At 37.9% G+C, this 19807-nt stretch overlaps 1 protein-coding gene across 2 annotated transcripts in view; it reads left to right on the top strand.

Moving 5' to 3' along the window:
• The window catches only part of LOC137186016 (solute carrier organic anion transporter family member 1C1-like), a 41930-nt gene extending 22177 nt beyond the window's left edge, over nt 1-19753 (top strand). Inside the window, exons 4-15 of one of the 2 annotated variants that reach the window (XM_067594619.1) lie at nt 2216-2348; nt 2895-2989; nt 3089-3235; nt 4097-4195; nt 6241-6483; nt 7388-7552; nt 8290-8485; nt 9691-9856; nt 13093-13265; nt 16244-16308; nt 16546-16663; nt 17516-19753. In XM_067594619.1, the coding sequence (XP_067450720.1) occupies nt 2216-2348; nt 2895-2989; nt 3089-3235; nt 4097-4195; nt 6241-6483; nt 7388-7552; nt 8290-8485; nt 9691-9856; nt 13093-13265; nt 16244-16308; nt 16546-16663; nt 17516-17753 (1838 nt within the window). In that variant the 3' untranslated portion in view covers nt 17754-19753. Of the gene's footprint in view, nt 1-2215; nt 2349-2894; nt 3017-3088; nt 3236-4096; nt 4196-6240; nt 6484-7387; nt 7553-8289; nt 8486-9690; nt 9857-13092; nt 13266-16243; nt 16309-16545; nt 16664-17515 lie in introns of both variants that reach the window. The other variant, XM_067594618.1, reaches the window with a different exon arrangement.
• The last annotated feature ends 54 nt before the right edge of the window (nt 19754-19807 follow it).

Genomic DNA, 19807 nt, shown 5'->3' with positions numbered 1-19807 from the left:
TCCATATGAGTTCAGAGATTGTAGAGTTAGTGCCAAGGCACACTGAAGCTGTTCTGGCAGCACGTGGTAGCCCAACACCTCACTAAGACTCTTCATGTTGGTTTTTCCTTTAATTTGTCACCCATCTGTATATATACACATTACTTTATCAGTGGTGGGCAAATGGTGGCCCACAGTAGAAACCCAGCCCTCCAGCAAAAATATTCAGCCCCCTAACAAAAGCTGAAGTTTTCACTTTTGAATTTTACATGATTTTTACTGTAAATTAAATCCTAACACATTTTAGAAACCACCTTGTTTAAATTGAACAAAATAAACAAAACATATTGAAAACATAAAGGCCTGCATGTCCACTACACCTGTAAAACGCTGAATCAATGCTGAAAAAAACTGGCCTGTCAATGCCACAGGAAATACAATCATGGACATACACTTTGAAATGGTTTTGTGAGGAAGAATATAGGTGCTGTTTCACCTGATTAATCACTAATAATAAACATTAACATTACTGGCACCACTTGTTAGACCTGTAGTACTGTTAGCTTTAGCGAGTTGAAATCATAGAGCTGGTAGCAGGATATCATATAGGATAAAAGCTTAAATTATTAAACATGCAGCTAGTTAGTAGATCTGGCTTGAATCTCTACTGTACACATGCAACAAATACATATTTTAAGTAACCGCTGGCTAGATTGTCCCTTCACCAGTTTCTAGGTCAGTTATGTAAAGCGAGTCCATTCAACTGAAGTGTCTCTTGTAGGTTATAAATCATACATAGCTTGCAGAATGAGATGAGACCCAAAGAGACATGATTCAAACAAGATAAAAGTTGTCATCCACTATCAGGCAATCTACTTCAGCTCTTTTGCTGTCAGGTGGGAAGTTTGATAGTGAAGAATAATTAACATTTTTCTTCAATAAGTGTGCGACCTGTTGATACTCTGATATAAGTGGGGTTGTATCTGACAGCAAAAAAGGATGACACCTTTAACACCGTCTGAGCCAAATACCCCAGATCTCTTCCTTTCCATCCCTCCATCTCTCCATCTCCTATGAAAGCTGCTTCTCTCATGTGGCCTAGGCAACAAGATTTTCCTATAGGACCGTTGCCGGGGCAACATAGAGGCAGAGCAGGGCAGCATGAAAGAAAAGAGGAAAGGGCAGTGCAAGAAACAAGAGAGGAGAACAGAGCAGGGGGAAAACAAGAGGGGAGAAGAGAAGCAGGAGAGGAGGGAAATACAGAAAGGAGAACAAAGAAGACTAAAGGAGGTTGATAATTATGAATGAGCTCAGCTGATTGGCCCAAAGCTGTATACACATGCTTGTACGTACTATGTGCTGCATGAAATCATTCCTAGCATGTTCCAGACCTTAATTGCTGTATTTGATCTTGATCATCACACATACTGTATATCAGAATCAAATAGAAGTTTTTCTAAAGGATCAAAAATCTAATTCACTTCTCCTGACGTACAGTCACTGTACTTGTGGCTTACTGTGCTCTGGCTGTCACAAACACTGTAATTACATTGTAGAATACTATGAAAGATATAAATACTTCTAAGAATTTCTTGTTACTGCTTAAAAAGGTTACTCCCCCCACCACATACACGCATGGCAGTTGAAGAATTGTTGGAGGGTTTGACGTCATCCCATTAAATGAACCTTTTCAATAGTAAAAGGTCAGGCAACATGGCATAAGATTATCTTTCTAGGCCACCTTCTTTACAATGGAGTCACTGGTCGTATACAAAATACACTACAAGGTGACAATACAGGAGGGTCCCACCCATGATTGTTTAATTTTTATGCCATCTTATGCATTTGCTGCTACATGCGGTAGATAATAAATAATCTTTTGGAGGATGAAGATAATGTGTCAGGTGTGAAAGCACAACCTCATCTGTCATTCAAACTATAAACAACAGTCTCATGCTCAGTTTTCAGAACATCATTGTTTGGGTATACTATTGTAATGATATGTACTGTATGTATATAATGGTTATATACTGCATATATATTGGCACATATGGAAAATAATTGTTTGGTGTAATGGTTTTGCAGGTGTTTTTAGCTTTACTGTTGTAGATCTGCAGCTTGACACATCTGGATTACGTACAGTGTCAAAAGATAAAACAAAGTAAATAAGACAATGTTCTCAAGCGTAGCAGTCTGCATAAAGTCACTAATGTTTCTGTCCTTTTCTCCATTCCAGGTAACCTGTTGGTGATAGCTTTCGTCAGTTACTTTGGTGCTAAGCTCCATAGGCCAAAGATCATTGCAGTAGGTTGTGTACTGATGTCCATTGGCACCTTCATCATTGCTCTGCCTCACTTCATCATTGGACGGTGCGTAAAAAGAGCCAGTGGGCCTCACTGTTATTTGACGTTTCATTATAATTGAATACAGGAGTTTCCGACACATTCATAACCCTAACCCTAAGCTGCGTCAGTTGATTTGACAACCATGAATTTTTTTTTTTTTTTTCAGAAATTTTGTAGTGAAGCTGTTTTCCCATCTATCCATGTGCATCTCATTCCAAACAATAATAAACCAAATCAAATCCACAGGAAATAGAATTATCATACATTGTAACAGTTACCAGTAGAGGAAGTCATATTGATACAACATGAACATGAAATACATATGATGCATGACAATGAATGTTCTAAGGGCCATGATATGATATATTACTTTACCTAATACAACATCCAGCCTATACCAGGTCAAACAGCCCATTACTTTGCTGTTCCAATGAGTTTTGTAGATGCTTCAGGATGGTCACTTTTCCAACAGGGATTCCTTCACTGACACGTTATTTATGAACATTTTGTAGCCTACAACCAAGTAAAATGATGATTTTTTTAACAGTTGTATTTGTGTTTTGTGTACAGCTATGAATTTGAAACATCGGTGCGGTGGGTAGTGAACTCAACCCTTAACCCCTCTCCATGTCCGGTGGGCTCACCAGCTGACCTCACCCAAGATGGTAAAATGCCTGACGTTCCAGCTAAAGGTGTGTGCCAACACAGATAAATACACACACACACTAATGTAGACAAGTATGTTTACTCACCTTTTCGTCCAGGTTGTGAGGGAGATTCCAACCTGTCTATGTGGATCTATGTGCTCCTGGGAAATGTCCTGCGGGGGATTGGAGAGACGCCTGTTCAGCCTCTTGGGATCTCTTATATAGATGATTTTGCAAGCGAGGAGAATGCTGCTCTATATGTTGGTAAGAAAAACATCACTTAGAAGTAGAGATGCACTGAAAAAAGTAACCAGTGTATAATTGATGATATTAAGGCTCTGTATTTACATTTCTAAAAAGGGCTCCCTTGACATCATAAGAAAATTCACAATAGTACCATAAACACAGCATGTTTCCCAACTATGCTGCACATTTTTCAGTTTATATTTCTACATGGGGTAACAAGAGGTTATCGTTCTATGTCAGACTGTCTCACACACTTAATTATATAATTTTTACTAAGGTCAAATCAGTGAAGTTTACCACTGTTAACTGTTCAGTAGATATTGCAGGTAAGGTCTCAACTTTTATAGTCATAACAACAGGTATTGTATATGGTCTAAAAGGTCTCCATGTTAACCATTGTTTTAGAATTGTCCATGTGGCCCACATATATTAATCTATCTCTGCTTGTATTATTTGTATATACTTTTGTGATTTTATGTAGCTTTGTTTTTGGTTAACAGACTTATGGACTTATTCAATGCTGGGAAGGGGCCCTGTGAGGTTTTCAGTGAGGCACTTGTTGTATGTTGAAAATAAGCTGTTGATGAAAGGTTAAAAGGACTCAACTATAAAACTGAAGGATAATTGCACACTGAAGAGGGCAGAGCCTTTATTTTCCTCTGTGCTAAATTTTGACATTGAGGCTGATTAAAAGGAACAATCTAATTAGATCTAATTACATTTTCCAATTGCTCCATTATACTGTAAATAAACAAGGTGGATGTTACTTATTTGCACTGTGCATTATCTACAGTATCTCAGTTCTCAATTCAGATGTCTCAAGTACTAACCTCTGTGTCTGTTGTGTGTGTGTCTTTGGATTTGTTTATCATATCCTAGGCTGTGTCCAGACCATTTCGGTGGTTGGACCTGTGTTTGGCTATCTACTAGGCTCACTTTGTGCCAAAATCTATGTGGACATTGGATTTGTGAAAATGGGTGAGTTAACATATGACTACATTTCTAAGCATTCTAGGGCCAGATCATGATGTAAATTTGCAGACTGTCTAGACACATTTGATGTCATGAAACCTTCATCCATGACTCACAAAGAGCTCTTGTTACTGGATTTGGAAAACATTTATTAGGAAACATTTGTTCATGTCCTTACATTTACATGTTGTGTTAATGCTACTTGCTGGAAATGCTTAGTTAAGTGAAGAGATAACATAAATATTAAGTGCAACTGTCAATTTGTTTTTTATTTACATGTGAAAAACAATGTAATAACTCTACTCTGTTGGAGCAGTAAAGCAACCAGTGCTGTGACAATGAACATGCGTAATACCCTAAAAATATATATTAATTTGTGACCTACAGTGGGTCATAGCCCAAACACTTAAACATAAAAATTCTGATATCATTAAAATGAGCATTCTCTCAAGGACATAAATACATAGTTCTTTCATAAAACTGAGGCACGATGTTATCAGATACAACAGCAAGTACATTACATGTGATTCATGCACATCTCAACGAGTCAGAACAGGTGTACAGGATTACCATCAATTAGCTAATGAACAAGGGCAGGCGAGGGAGAGGAAGAATAAAGCCCTGTGATAGGTTACAATCAAGTAGAGTGCTGCAGAGGGAGAAGGAGAAAAAATAGAAGACAAAAGAAAGGTAATGGAACAAATGACAGAGAGAGAAAGTGGGATGGGAAGGAAAGTAGCTGGCAACAAAACAGTCAAAAGAGAAACTGGAGAGAAATTGAGGTCAGGGTGAAAACTGACTTATTAAAAAACGTAAGGAGACACAAGTGTGCTTCTCCTGTACTAAATCTCAGTTGGATAAAAATAACTTCAATGTGTTTCTTTTTCCCAATAGATACAGTACTGTGCAAAGCTTTTAGGCACTAAAAGTAAAGTGACGATGCTTTCAAAAATAATGCCATGAATAGTTTTTATTTATCACTTAACTTCATACAAAGTTCACTAAACAGAAGAAACCTAAATTAAAGCAATATTTAGTGTAAGATCGCTTTGCCTTTAAAACAGCACAAATTCTCCTTAGTACACTTGCACACAGTTTTTCAAGGTACTTGGCAGGTAGGTTGTTCCAAGCATCTTCCCACCACATCTTGCTCCTATCTCTTCACGTAATCCCAGACTGACTCCATGATGTTGGGAATAGGGCTCTGTGGGGCCATATCCTCTGTTGCAAGGCAAGGCAAGTTTATTTGTACAGCACATTTCAATAACAAGGCAATTCAAAGCGCTTTACATAAAACATAGAGAGCATCAAGACAGAATATTAAAGCAACACTAGGCAATATAAAAAGACATATAAATGCAATTGGAAATAAAAATAAACTAAAATAGAATGCAGGACTCCTTGTTCTTCTTGTCACTGAAAATAGTGCTTTATGACTCTGGCTGTGTATTTAGAGTCATTGTCATGCTGCAAAATCAATTTGGGACTGATCAGATGCCTCCTTGATGGTATTGCATTATGGATAAGAATCAAAATGCCTAAATGCAAAGTGCCTAAAAATTTTGCACAGTACTGTGTGTGTATATATATATATATATATATATAAATATATTTATATATTATTAGCAATGGAGTGAACGTATTGGACTGACAAATCTATAAATAAGAATGAAAAAACATCTACTGATTGATTGAAAATAAGGCTAAAATGAAACAGATGAGTACCTACGTAAAATCTCCATGACCTGACAAGGGTCAGAATTGATTTAGTTCTGTGAGACTTTTCATTTCAGAAACCTGTACTCAGTGCTTCATCTTTGCATCATTTCATCTGGTTATCAAATTACAGTGGAGAGAGAGAGTTGAATGGGCTGTAGAAAACCTGTTGAACTATGTATTTGTTTGAAAGAAAACTGATATCTCACTATGAAGTTGTCCCACTAAACCATATAGGATCTGTGTTAAACCATAAGCCACTAATATGTGCACCCTATTTTAATTTTACTTACATGAACACTGATTAACTCTCACCCTCTGTACCCCCAACACAGAAACCATCACAATCACCCCAGCAGACGCTCGCTGGGTTGGGGCCTGGTGGCTGGGCTACCTCATAGCTGGGGTCATCACCCTACTCTCTGCCATCCCATTCTGGTTTCTGCCCCGCTCCCTGCCCATGTCAGGGCCCCGGGGCCCAGAAAGACCAGAGCAGACAAGTTTCATCAAAGACTCTCCCCTTATGAAGCACAAGTACCCAGCAGACGAACATACTAGTTTCCTAGAAATGGCCAAAGGTAAGGATGGATGTAGAGGCTCAGACATATGATTTTTAAACTTGCTAGAGCTGGAAAATTATGTTCTCTGGAAATCCAGTCTGTGTATTAAAAGCAACACAGACTGCATTCATTTTCCTCTGAAATGTGTCATTGTTCTACATTCTTAAACTACTGCGAAACAGTAGCTTAGACTTTATTTAAAGTGCTAAGCCACTATAACAGTAACACATTAGAATCATAAAGTCAGCAACAGAGATATTACTTAAGATAGCTAACATTAGCCACGTTAGCCACCAAAGTTTTCTTTGTAATATTAAATATTAATTACTAAATAAGCAACAATCAAAGTTAAGTTTGGAGAAACATCCCTAGTTATTATTCATTAAGAGTTTAAAAGTTAAAAAAACTCAGCTTATCTGCTTCATCAGGACTTGTGGATGTGGTTTGATCAGATTTAAGTGACAGCGACTGAGCAACATAAGCAACAACCCCACTACTGTTACCATATTTTGATTCAAATGTTGTTCAACTTAATTGATGACTCTTGATTGATGACAAAAACAGAAGTGCAGAAATGTCTCACAACTGTCCTAACTTTGGCAGAAAATGTTGTGTTCATGTAGGACACCACCACTGATAGTAAGTTGCTTATTTAGAAAATACATTTTCAGGGCTTTTAAAGCCACTATGTACTGGGTGAGTGCCTTTTTCAAATTCTACACTTTGGCTTTAATTTTGTCTTAGTGTCACAAGTCAGTACTCCTTATGCCACCTCATACACACAGAAGGGGAAATGTCATATCATAACAGTAATTAGAGATTATGTTACAGTCAGCCATCACTCTTATATTGATAACCTGTACCCTATATTTAACATTTCTGGACAGATGTGTTTTTTATTCAGATTATTTTCCCTCCGCAGACTTTATTCCAACCCTGCGAACTCTGCTGGGACACCCTGTGTATTTGATCTACCTGTGTGTGACAATCATCCAGCTGAACTCTCTTATTGGCATGGTCACGTATAAGCCGAAGTACATTGAGCAGCACTTCAGGCAGTCTGCGTCAAAGGCCAACTTCCTGATGGGTATGGTACATGTGCTATGAATATTTCACTATGTCACATTAATTATTTGTGTATTACAACCTGGAAAATCAGCACATGATAGACCCAGGAAAGGCTTTTGTGCTGTAAAGATTACACATTTAACATGCTTATTATTCTGAAATAATGTTTGCTTTTGATCTGAGTGCTTTTGTAATCATCTCTAATGTGTCCACTGGTCAGCATTTAGTTTCCAGTTAATTTATGGTATTTTGCATTTGCTGAATGAAGCAGGGAAAGTCTTTTGGAGAGAGGATATTGTTAAAGAAAGGAGCACTGGGTTGGTTATGCTCTACTTCAGCTGATTAATGGTCACAGCTGCAGAGACTGGGGCTTTGTGAATATGAAGAGTGCTTTGCATATTAAATGAAATTTCTAATGAAGTTGATAACATAAGATGAAAGTATCTACGTACATGTGGTCTCATCAAGGGAGATGCCTGCATTGACCAGGCTGGCTGCATATGAAAGAGAATGCAATATTACTGACCAGTGCTAATGACATGGGTGTAGATAAAAGACCTTCTTCACATTGATGTTAAATTAAATTTTTCCTCTGAAATAGTCTCAGAAGTTAACTTGCATGCAGTATTAAGCCAAGCTTTAATACAATATTAATTTGTATTGTCCGTCTTCCTTCAAATCCAGATTTAGCCTTTAATGCAGCATGCATTTTCATTTAATATTGATCCAGTGTTTTGCTGTTTACGTTCATTTCAGGCGTGATCAATATCCCGGCTGTAGCACTGGGGATGTTTTCTGGTGGTCTGCTGATGAAGAGACTTAAGCTGAACATCATGGGAGCAGCCAGGTTTGCCTTTGGCACATCTCTGATTGGTTATATCCTGTCGTTGTTCTTCTTTGCCATGAGCTGCGAGAACGCCAAGGTAGCCGGGGTAACACTTTCATACAACAGGTTAGTCACAAATTACATGCTGTGTCTGGGCTACTGTTCAAATACCTAAATACCTCCTTTTTAAATTAAAATGTTGGTAAGGAATATATTATTCCAAATTCAAAACATAGTGCGATAGCTGCACCTTGTCAGTTTCTACTTCTAGGATTATGTAAGTACATCTGGTATGCAAACAACAAAATGCAACTCATACTTTTTTTTGGTGATCATTCATGATTAATGTGACAGTTAAGTTAAACTAAGAGAGAAGATGTAGACTGGTATCTAGGCAGAATTGGCACAAAATTGGTAAACATTTTGTTTCCATGGGGGGGCACTCATGAAAGAACAGCCTGAGAATTGCCAACAGAACAAGCAAGAACATGCCAGTAGGCAATCACAAGCACCAAGCACAATCACCCAGCCAGGCATTACAGACCAACAAAGAAAGAAATCATCCCCTGTGGGTGCCCAATGCACAGCTGTGTCTTAAAACTGAGTTTCAACACCAGACACAGCTGAAGTGACACTGCTGACAAAACACTAAAAGCTGCCAGACGGGTGCGATGTGCCAACACTGCTTGTGGTAAATAACATTTTCCAATTCCTAATGCATGTTAAGCCTGTACTTTCATAAATGAGCGAGCAGCTATCAGTTCACTTTACATTTTTACGATACATAGTTCACAGCACAGAACTCTATGACGCCCCCCCTCACAGGAAATAAAAATAATAATAATAAATAATAATTGTAATATTGACTTATCCTACATCATTTATTTATTGTTGAGATGTGGCATTTAGGAGAGAAAGCTACGTTAACGTAAAATTATGACCTGCATTAATTTCTTTATTCATTCAGTCACTATAGCTCTATACTGTTTGACTCTGAGGTAAAATATCAGCCAAAAGCTACTGTATTTCTCTTAAAAAGTCCACTTTCCTTTTTTTCCCACCAAATGTGTGTAACAATATCTGCTGGTAATGTAATGTGCACTTTGGTCTACAATGGTATTTATTTTCCTAATGCTTTACAAGTATCATGGTATAATCCAAAAGTTAATAAGCATTGTAACTGTTTTCCTGTCACAACCCTGTTTTACTGTTAATTGATGATAAAACAAAATCTACACATACAGTATAAGTGTAATGCTCACTAAACACAGCATATTAAAAACAAATATTTTCCTTTCATTTGTACTTCTATCTTGCTATCTTCCTTCCAGCATGGAAGGGGTATCTTATGATAAACACCCCGTGTTCACCGCCTGCAACTCAGACTGTTTTTGTTCAGCGAGTGACTGGGACCCAGTCTGTGGAGAGAATGGCATCACGTATGTTTCTCCCTGCCTTGCTGGCTGCAGCAGCTCTGCTGGCTCAGGGAAAAACACTGTAAGTTGGCAAGGTACTCAAATTATTAAAAAAATTATTACACACAGAAAAATAATTTATGGTGGTAAATACCTTAGTAGTGTGCAGGCTGTGGTAATGTTAAGAAGTCAATATCAGTCTGCACAGCTCTGGCAGGTTCACAAAATTGATATATCCCTACAGCTGAATGTTATGCTTAAATAGTGCTTAAATTGTATATATATCACACTGTTGTTTATGTTTGTGCATTTATTTATTGTGTGTGATATTTCCAGTCTAAATTATTAATCTGTCTCAACTATAATCTCGTTAACATGAAAAATAAAGGCTTTAACACAGGAAAGTGTAACTGTACACCTTTAATAAATTACCTTTATGAATTATTTAATTGTCTGATTGGTTTGATAGCATAATCTTTTGGATTATGACAATGGCACATTTTTGAACTTGAAAAATAAGGAGTTGAAGTAGATATAGTAGTCCAGTCAATCTAACTCAAAAAGGGCCCAACCAAGAAGAAATTGCAAAAGTAATGTTATAGTTTTTATTGGTCCTAATACCTCCTGCATCATACATTAAAAGTATACCTTTATGGATTTAGTGGAACATACTTTTTTCAAGGTCAAAAGCAAAGTTTCAATATTTTAGAGTAGGTAAAATGGTGTTTATATTGGAGAGTCTGTGTATACCTATTCAACATACTTGGTGTCTTTTCCTAAGTCATTTCCTAGTTGATGGAGTGCTGAACACCCCAGTGGCAGTGAAAACTTTTCAAGTCAAACTGCCCGTCTTAGCAAGCTATGCTGTAGACTCGGAGGATATGTCAGAGTTGACTGAAGATGAGACCATTGCTGATGACAGCGAGGAAACCATGCCAAAGACTTACCAGAGGAACGAGCTGAAGTCTCAGATCTGTATGACAATGTTATGGCTGCCACTGCAACCAGGACAAATGCAAGTGAACTACTCCAGATCATAGCCCAGCATTTGGAGGCAGAGAAGACAACCATGGTAGATCACGAAACAGCAGCACTCTTGCTACAGTAGATGGAGATGATCGATCTAGTCCGTGCATTCATCAGATTGGAGAGAACTGGAAATTGAGATCGGCACCTTGATACCCTGACAGACATGATGCCATTCATAGCCGCTTCTGGACATAACTTGTATATAAAACCGTTGAACATATACCTCCAGAAAATGTGCCAACTAGAAAAAACGCATCCCAGAGTTTATGAAAGATTTCAGGAAGATGATCTGCAAGTTGTCCATAGGTCAGATGAATACCAGGCTGGACTCTTCCCCGAACTTTTAATAGAGCAAGCCCTTATGCAAAGTATGAAAATGACTGGAGGACGGACATGGAGACATCTGAAATCAACAATGCCACGCAGGAACTGGCAGGGGTAAATTATGAAACAAGTGAACAGCACAAGGACCTTTCTGCATCAAGATAGGCAAGAGACAGTGCCAACACTATAAAAATTCTTAGTCTGTTAGAGTTGCAAAATCCATTTGCCGGGTATGAACACCTTAAACACTTAATCACCAGTGTGACAGCCCATGAGTGAGTGTGGACCATTCAAAAGAGGTTAGTAGAGGGGTCTTAAAAGACAGGGTAGGGAAAAAGGTGACAGAAAATACATTCAAGAAGAAAGCACATGCAGTCACCATGGACTCCAAATCCACAGTCAAATGGTACAATGAAGAAGTCCGTATCGATCCACAGCTCTTGTTTCAGAGACTAGTGATTGCTGGGACACAGGCAGATGAGTTAGCTGAAGCCTTCAAATACGAACTCTGGGGGTATCCACCTGCCCTCTTCAAAATGAAAATGGTGCTTCTCCCAGCAAACAAACCCCAAATTGCAAAAGCAATATAGAAATGTGCCTCATGATGATGTGCCAGAAAGACATATCCTGTATGTCTTAGATAGAGGGGCCCTCCTCCAACGACTACCCTGGGAGATAGAAAAGACATTCGCGGCAATAGTGGAAACTTGCATTGTTATGTTGGTAAACATTATGGGCAATCAGTGGTGATCGTGTTTGATGGGTACAGAAGCCAGCTATCTACAAAGGATGGTGCCCATAAAAGGATGAATACAAAGAATGGCTTGAAGATTTCATTCACATCAACCATGACACTGAGGTTGAAAAAGCAGGACTTTCTGTCAAATGATGACAACAAACTTTAAACCTGTTGGGGGAGGGACTAAAATTTGCAGGGTTTGGCAATCACAACGCTCAGGGAGATGCAGATGCGCTCATAGTTCAAACAACGGCAGTGACAGCAGCATTTAAACAAAGACTGTCCTTATTGGGGATGACACTGACCTCCTCATTCTTCTGTTACACCTCTATCAGCAAGGAGAGAGGTACTTCATGTCTGTACCCAAGAAGTCGTCTTTGTCAAGTTGCATGTTTTTGAACATTGGGCATGCAAGTGGTGTGTTGGGTGAGGGTGTTAGTAACAACACCTTATTCCCCATGCCATGTTTGGCTGTGATACAACATCCAGAGTGTTTGGAGCTGTGGCTGATTTGAGAAAGCGACTCGTTAAGAGTACAGGCCAGCATTTTTCAAAAACAATCTGCTACCAAGGATGAAATTTCTGCTAGAGGGGAAAGGGCAATGATACTAATCTACAAAGGTGGAGAAACAGATTCTCTCATTGACCTCAGGCTGAAACATTTCCATACTAAGGTGAATGACAGCGAAATGGCTATCTACATTACATTATAAATTATACGATGGCTTTGAATATGTTATTTGGATGTCCCTAGGAATTAATGCTATTGCAATTTTCCCTGGGTCAAACCCCAGATTGACTGGACTATAGAGGGTATCTAATGTATAGTTAATGAAAATGATGACAACTCTGATGTCCTGGCAGGAGCTCAAACCATAGAGGGTATCTGCTGGTGCCTTTATTTAAACTGTCACGTATACTATGAATGATGGAAATAAGCATTGTTGGTCATTTTTGTTTCTCACCTAAAAGAGGGTAAAATTATGAAAATCTTAAGGATATGGGGATCTTCGTGGATCTGGAATTTAAAGATGTTTCATCTTTGAACTGAAAGACAGTGAAGACATTTAACACTTTAAGTTAAAATTCTGACAATACGCACTGATTTCCACTAGCACACGAGTGTTTGTGCCTATACACAGTATAAAGTATGTATCAATGTGTTTATGTGTGTGTCTGTGTCCTGCTATCCATGGTCATGTGTGTGCCTATATATGTCTCTCCAGGTCTTCTCTAACTGTAGCTGTGTCGGTGTGGCCGGTAACTTTACAGCCAGTACAGGACAGTGCCTTCACAAGGACGACTGTGACAGGATGTTCCCGTACTTCCTGGCTCTCTCTGTCATCACTTCCTTTATCATCTCCCTCGGGGGAACACCAGGCTACATGCTTCTCATCAGGTCAGATATATGCCAAAAAAATACAATGAAAAAAGACTTTGAAGTAACCGTATTACCATTGTACACACTGCAAAAAGGATCATATTGGCTTTAATACCATCATCTCCATTATTTCATTTTTTGTCTGTTTTGCATATGATATTATGATTTTTTCCCCCCAGAATCTTCACCTTTATATATTAAATAACTTTACTTTTTAAATTTTTTTTTTAATGATGCACCTTTAATTTAGGCATAGATGATTTTAACCTTTTGGAGCTCTTTTATAGCCAACATATTTGTTAAATGGCATTCAACATAATATGACCTACATTTGTAGCAGTGTTTACAATGTTTATTAAAGGTTCAGTATATGACATTCAGCCCCACTAGATGTTAGCAAACAACTATTTGCTAAGTAAAGATATAGTGAAGTAATGGTGTCCTGAGCAGAGAATGAAGTCACACTCCCTCTGGGTGTTGTTATCTGAGCTTCTCGGTTCTCTGTTTTGATAGCAGCTCCAGCTGGGCATGCATGTTAGTGTGTGTGAATCCCTCCATGTCCTCCCATGTCTGTTTTCAACATGGCAACCGAGTCACAAAGTTTCTCATACAGCTAAACAGTACATTAAAATATGTTTCTGAAAACATCAGAGAAATAGGCAATGCAGTAACTGGATCTTGATCCATATTGATCAACACTGCCTGGTTTGAAAGTTTGATCTGAGTTCCATGTGCTGTCGGTTCAGGGGCCACTTTCTTTTTTCCCCCCAACTTTATTGAATAAATGTCGTACATTGCACCTTTAAGTTAGCAGCCCTTAAGACACATTTTCATATGATTTATTGCTTTGATTCAGTTAGTTTGAAAGAGAAAAAAAATCACATTTATTTGATTTTCATAACATTTGAGTTAGCACTACATTGTTGACTTCTAATTAGTTTTCACAGACAGATCTGCCTGATCTAGTTTATATCCAGGAATCATGGGAAGGGGATATTTTCTTGCTTTTCTTTCTTGCTTGCTTTCTTGGGGATCAAAGCATTCAGAAACAATGATCTGAGCCATATATAGCTGACTACTGTTATTGGCAATGGCAACATGTTTATATTGTGTTTTTGTGTCTGTGTTTCACACATAAACAGTCATACAAACAGTTTAAAAATAGTCTGTTTCCTATCACATGATTTTGCTTAAATCTGTGAGGGCCAATTTGTGACCTAATGCTCACAAATGAGGTCAGGGAGACTGTAAGCAAATTGTTGAGTGGAAAAAGCTACCTTTGTCTTGTTGACTTATTGACATTTCCTAACAGTAATTGACCACTATGATAAGCTCCTGAGCACACTGCTAATCTTAGCTGCAGTAATAGGCGTAAGTTCAACAAAGCACAGCCTGTTGAGTTAAACAAAAAGCTACAGTTCATTAAGGTTAGCAGCAGGTATTCTACACATCTCCTGTGCAAAAGTAGATGAGGACTTTTCGTCATAAATCATGATGCTGAGGTAGCTGCAGAATGCTACATTTCTCAAAAGTGAATCAGTGATGGTGCATTATGAACAACAAGAAGTGATGGTCTGGGTGGAAAAACAGTGAACGGATCCTTCATTAATACACTATAATTACTAGCCCTTTAGATACAGAAGGAAATGGGTCATGACACTGCTGTATTTCTCCCACGCATTTGTGCGCAGTACATATGTTATGTTGTATGTATTAGCGAGTGCTAAAGCTTTTAAAACACTGAGAAATTGATGATCAGCAAATATGATGGAGGAACATTGTGGCCACCTGGCCAGAGACTGGCTGTTCTGTGTTATGTGGTTCTAATTAAATAATATTATATCACTGTACATGTTGTACATTGATTTCTTAAAAGGAACATTGTCAAATGGAGCAGTAATATAAAGCAGTAAAGAAAAGTCTAATAATCTATGACTCATAGTTTGAAGCAGCAAATAACCTGAATGGGCGAATGAGAAATTTAACCTTGTTGGCTGAAACTGCAAATGCATTTTAAGTCCTCTTGGATTCAGTGTTTTCCTGACAGTTGCATAAGTAGAGAACATGCATACTGGAGTTGCTCATTGCAACTGCTGCACACCAGTGTCATGTACACAGGCTATGTTTTACAGAAAATAGATGAAAAAACAGACAATATATGTGTGTTAATGAAATATAATAATTTTAGGATTTTGCAATGGTTATTGCAATAAAATGTATACACATCATTATGAACTCACTTTAGATTCTTCTGCGCCACAGCGCCTTCTGGTGGTTGACACTGCACCTAACACAGAAACCGACAGATACAAGTTAGCATTCTATACATAATTATTGTCCTCAATTTATCTCTCTATATATTTCTTTTCAAATAAATAGGTTTTATTGAGAGAGCGTTAAAGAAATTACTCCACGTGACACACACACACATACACACACTCTCGCTTACACACAACAAACACACATACAAGATCTCCTGAAGCCATGTCAGCTGATCCAGCTGGAATGCATCAGCCTCATGAAATTAGTTTACATGCTGTGTATTTCTGTGTCTTTATTGTACTGTCTCTTGTAATTACTCTATAGTCTTTTTTAAATTCCTCCATTGATTTTCAGAGATTAGTGTAAAGTCTGATAAGACCGGAAAGAGGTCACAGGGTATTTTAAGCACCAGTATATGACTGCATGCGCTGTTTGGACAGGGAAGTGCCTTAATAACTCTACATTAAGTATCATGTTTTTTTGTTTTTGTTTTTCCACATAAAAGACTTGCAAAGACCCTTTTTGTGTCCTGGAACTTACACTGTTTACACATAGTGTGTACACTGGTTTGACTGCACTTCACATTACTACTGAGATTACTTAAGCTCCATTTTTACTTAGAAAGGAACTTGAGTTGTCTGACCTTGAATGTGTTCTGTTTGGGGCTGTACACATCGCTGACAGCAGTTTCTGCTGAATATCATGAAAAATGTCTTTGAATTTTCTTCCTGCAGGTGCATCAAACCACAGCTGAAATCTTTGGCCTTGGGTTTCCATGCTCTGGCAACACGTACACTCGGTAAGTATCCTTCTAAAGCCAACTTTTATTGGGTGTATTGAGTGTTATCTTTCCTCTGAACCTCCTAGCCTCTGTAACTTGGAACTACCAGATACACTCCAAAATGCTTGTGTTTGCAAAAATCTAAGTGGTTGATCCTTACTCCTCTCACTACTCTGTGCTTGCAGAATCAGTAATAGGATGTTGTGTTTCAGCTCTGCATGATGTGATTTAGAAAATATGTTTGTGGTTCTACAGCGGGGATCCCGGCGCCTATTTACTTTGGAGCAATCATTGACACCACATGTCTAAAATGGGGCCAGAAGAGGTGCGGAGGCATAGGAGCCTGCAGAATCTACAACACTACTGCATACAGGTAGAACTCACTTTCAAGTGTTTTATTTGGGCACAGTAGCTTTTACTTGTAACCAGTGTTCCTATTTGCTGATGCAGTTTGTCTGTGTGTGCCAGATGTTTTCATGATAATTATGACTGTCCCTTTTGACATATAAAGTATTTTTTTGCATTTTATTTTTTGGCAGTGTGCAATTTAGACACAGAAGTGCAACTTTTGGAGCTCTGTTAAGTATCTCATGTTGCTTTGAAAGATTTTCAGACCTCTTTCGTCTATCAGATGTTCATTGGCACTCGCGCTATATGAGCCAACTTTGTAGTGATTTACTTTCATGTAACTTATACTTTAAGTCTTCATGAAGCGTTTACATTGTTAGATCTTCATGTTGCATTCATGCACGTCTTCTCTTTGCCGTCGATGTAGCTGTACCAAACTGTGCATGTATTTTTTAAAGTTGCGTAACAGAGCCAAGATTTCTTTTGGCCTGATTTTGTAGTTTTATTTGGATATTTAACATTCTAGGTCATGTTTTGTTTCTAGAAACTGATAAATAAAGCAATAAATAGAGAGACTAATAAATTTAATTTTGCAAGTATTGCTAAAACACGATAAGAGTAGGCTGGCAAGGCAACCGGCCATTATTTGCTACTAGTTCTCATGATTCAGTAACTTGTTTAGCCATTTTTTTAGTGTAGAAGTCATTGCAGCATCAATCACTCCTCAATTTGTCGACAAGTTTTTTCCTTCTCTTGTCTTGTCTGATGTAAAAGTTTCAGAACCCCTCAGTATTAGACATTTTGGGTGTTTAGTGTTGAACCATCAGGGCTTTCATTACCAAATCAGTTAATATTTTTTACATCCTTGCTTGCTCAGGATAGCATACCTGGGCTTGACTCTGAGCCTGCGGACTATCTCGTTTGTTATTTGCATCCCGGGCTTCATTCTACTCAGCAGACAGCTGAAGAAGGAGGAAAGAAACGCCATCCACGGAGCCCTGGCCAATGGCGGAACAGAGCTGGAGGCACTCAGGAAGGAAGAGTTTGTGATCTCTAATTCTGACCAGTCACAACGAACGGCAGACAACAGCACAGACAGGGAGACACGGCTGTGACAGATTCAGCAGAACTGACAATACTGCCCCCCCCCGTCTCCATCACACACACACCATAGATGAACAAATGCAAACATACACACATACCTATATATATACACACACACACATATATATACAAATGAGATTTGCAGGGAATCACATATTATATATGATCATCTCATACAAAGCATAAATTCTATATTTGTACTACTGGACCTTTGAAGGCTTTGTGAAATTGACAAATTTGATATAACTGAAATATTTCTCTTGAATGTACATGCTGTTAATTTTCCTCATAAAGAAAAGTATAACACTATTTCGATGGGAAATGTGACTTGTACAGACTACTGCAAAAACAGTGTAATTCTGAACACCAGCACCTATGAAGCTGCCTCTTTAAGGGTTTTTCTTTCAAATGAAGATTTTCTTCCTGACATCACTGCTCTGTTCTTATATAGAAGAAGAGAAGTGGCCTTACATACGTGACACTAAATTTAAACAAAAGAAAAGAAAAACAGGAGGAAAAGGCCTTCAGATAGACAGGGAGTGAATTTTTTCAGGATTTTACATAGAAAAGATAAGCAGGTTCTTTTGGAAATATATATTTCAGAAACCTTCAGAGGGCTCGGCAGCGGTCGGTTTGACATATGTGCCTCATTCACTCAACAGTTACCTTTAAATCATCTGCGTGTCATCTGTCTCACTGATAGAGTTTTGGCACATTTTGAACAGATGCATATCAAACTATTTCATTTTACACTTTTTACATTTCAGACTGAATGTAAGTCTTTGCACTCATATAGAAACATGTTTTATTTTTGACTAACTTAAACTTTTTTTTCTGTAAGTCCACACTTAGGTCTGATTGTATTTTGTGTTGTGCTCTTTCAAGATGTAAACTCTGTCCTTTGTTATTCACACAAAAAAATGGAAATGATATTTTAATGAGATCTGATAACCTGTTTGTTGAGTGGAGGCTGCTCTGATTTCAATATTGATATCAACAAGGTGGCAGTACCATATTTATACTAAAAATTAGCATCATCCCTAGTGAACTCATATCCTGATCTAGTGTTCTGAAGGAGGAAAATGTTTCATCATAAATATACAGTACACTAAACGTTGTTATGACACTGAAAATGAAGATTAAACTGACTTTGTGCAAAGGTATCCAAATGGGCCTCTTCAGTATTGAACAGCCATTTTTGTTTGAAACAAAAGGTTGAGCTGAACGCTTTCTCATGTCCGCTGGTTGCCATGTGTTGCGCCTTGGATGAGGCAGAATTTGTACTGTTGCATTGATAAATGATATTGTACATTGTCCCAGTTTTTAGGCAAGCAACCCCGCTGTGTGTGAAGTGTCACCACAGGAAGAGTGTGTTTATGTTGCTGATGTGTATAAGCTCTGCTTTCACATCTCCAGACATTGCTATCGGTTTCACTGGTCAGTCTGCTTTTATGTTGTGTTGAGTTTTTTTGTGTGTATTTTCGTGCGTACATGGACTCGTGTGCCAAAATCCATTAACAGAAACATCATGGTCTTTTCTCAGGTGTTCATTATCAAGTTTTATTCTTATGAACAGCTCCATCCCAAAATCAGAACCCCATCTCCTTGAAATCTGACAAAAATAATTTCTGAAAGTAAAATACATTGATTAGCTACTGTATTTCAAGACAATTGTTTTAAAAAAAAACAATACTTTTGTCTTTATAAATGTATAGCATATTACTGTTTTGTAAAATTTTATTTCCAAAGTGGATATGTGCCATTTTGGCAAATTGCAGTATGTTGTGACTTTATTGTCTTTTGAATTCAGGTTCAGTTTCAGGCACAAGTGGCCAAGTACAGACTCAGAGAGAAGCAGCGAGAGGTATAGAGGAAGGAAGTCATTATCTCAATAATGTAAGGCATTTACTTGCATTAAAGAAATCAGAATGTACATAATTTTCTTGGATTATTTTTGTAAAATTTCAAAGAATATCTTTAATGTAATACTAAAATAAAACTTTTAATATCCAATCAAATTATGTGTTGGTGTTACTCATTTATTCAAGGTGCTAAATGTAATACA

The sequence above is a fragment of the Thunnus thynnus genome, chromosome 7, assembly GCF_963924715.1.
Source record: "Thunnus thynnus chromosome 7, fThuThy2.1, whole genome shotgun sequence".
NCBI lineage: Eukaryota > Metazoa > Chordata > Actinopteri > Scombriformes > Scombridae > Thunnus > Thunnus thynnus.
This window is presented reverse-complemented; position numbering and strand designations above follow the sequence as displayed.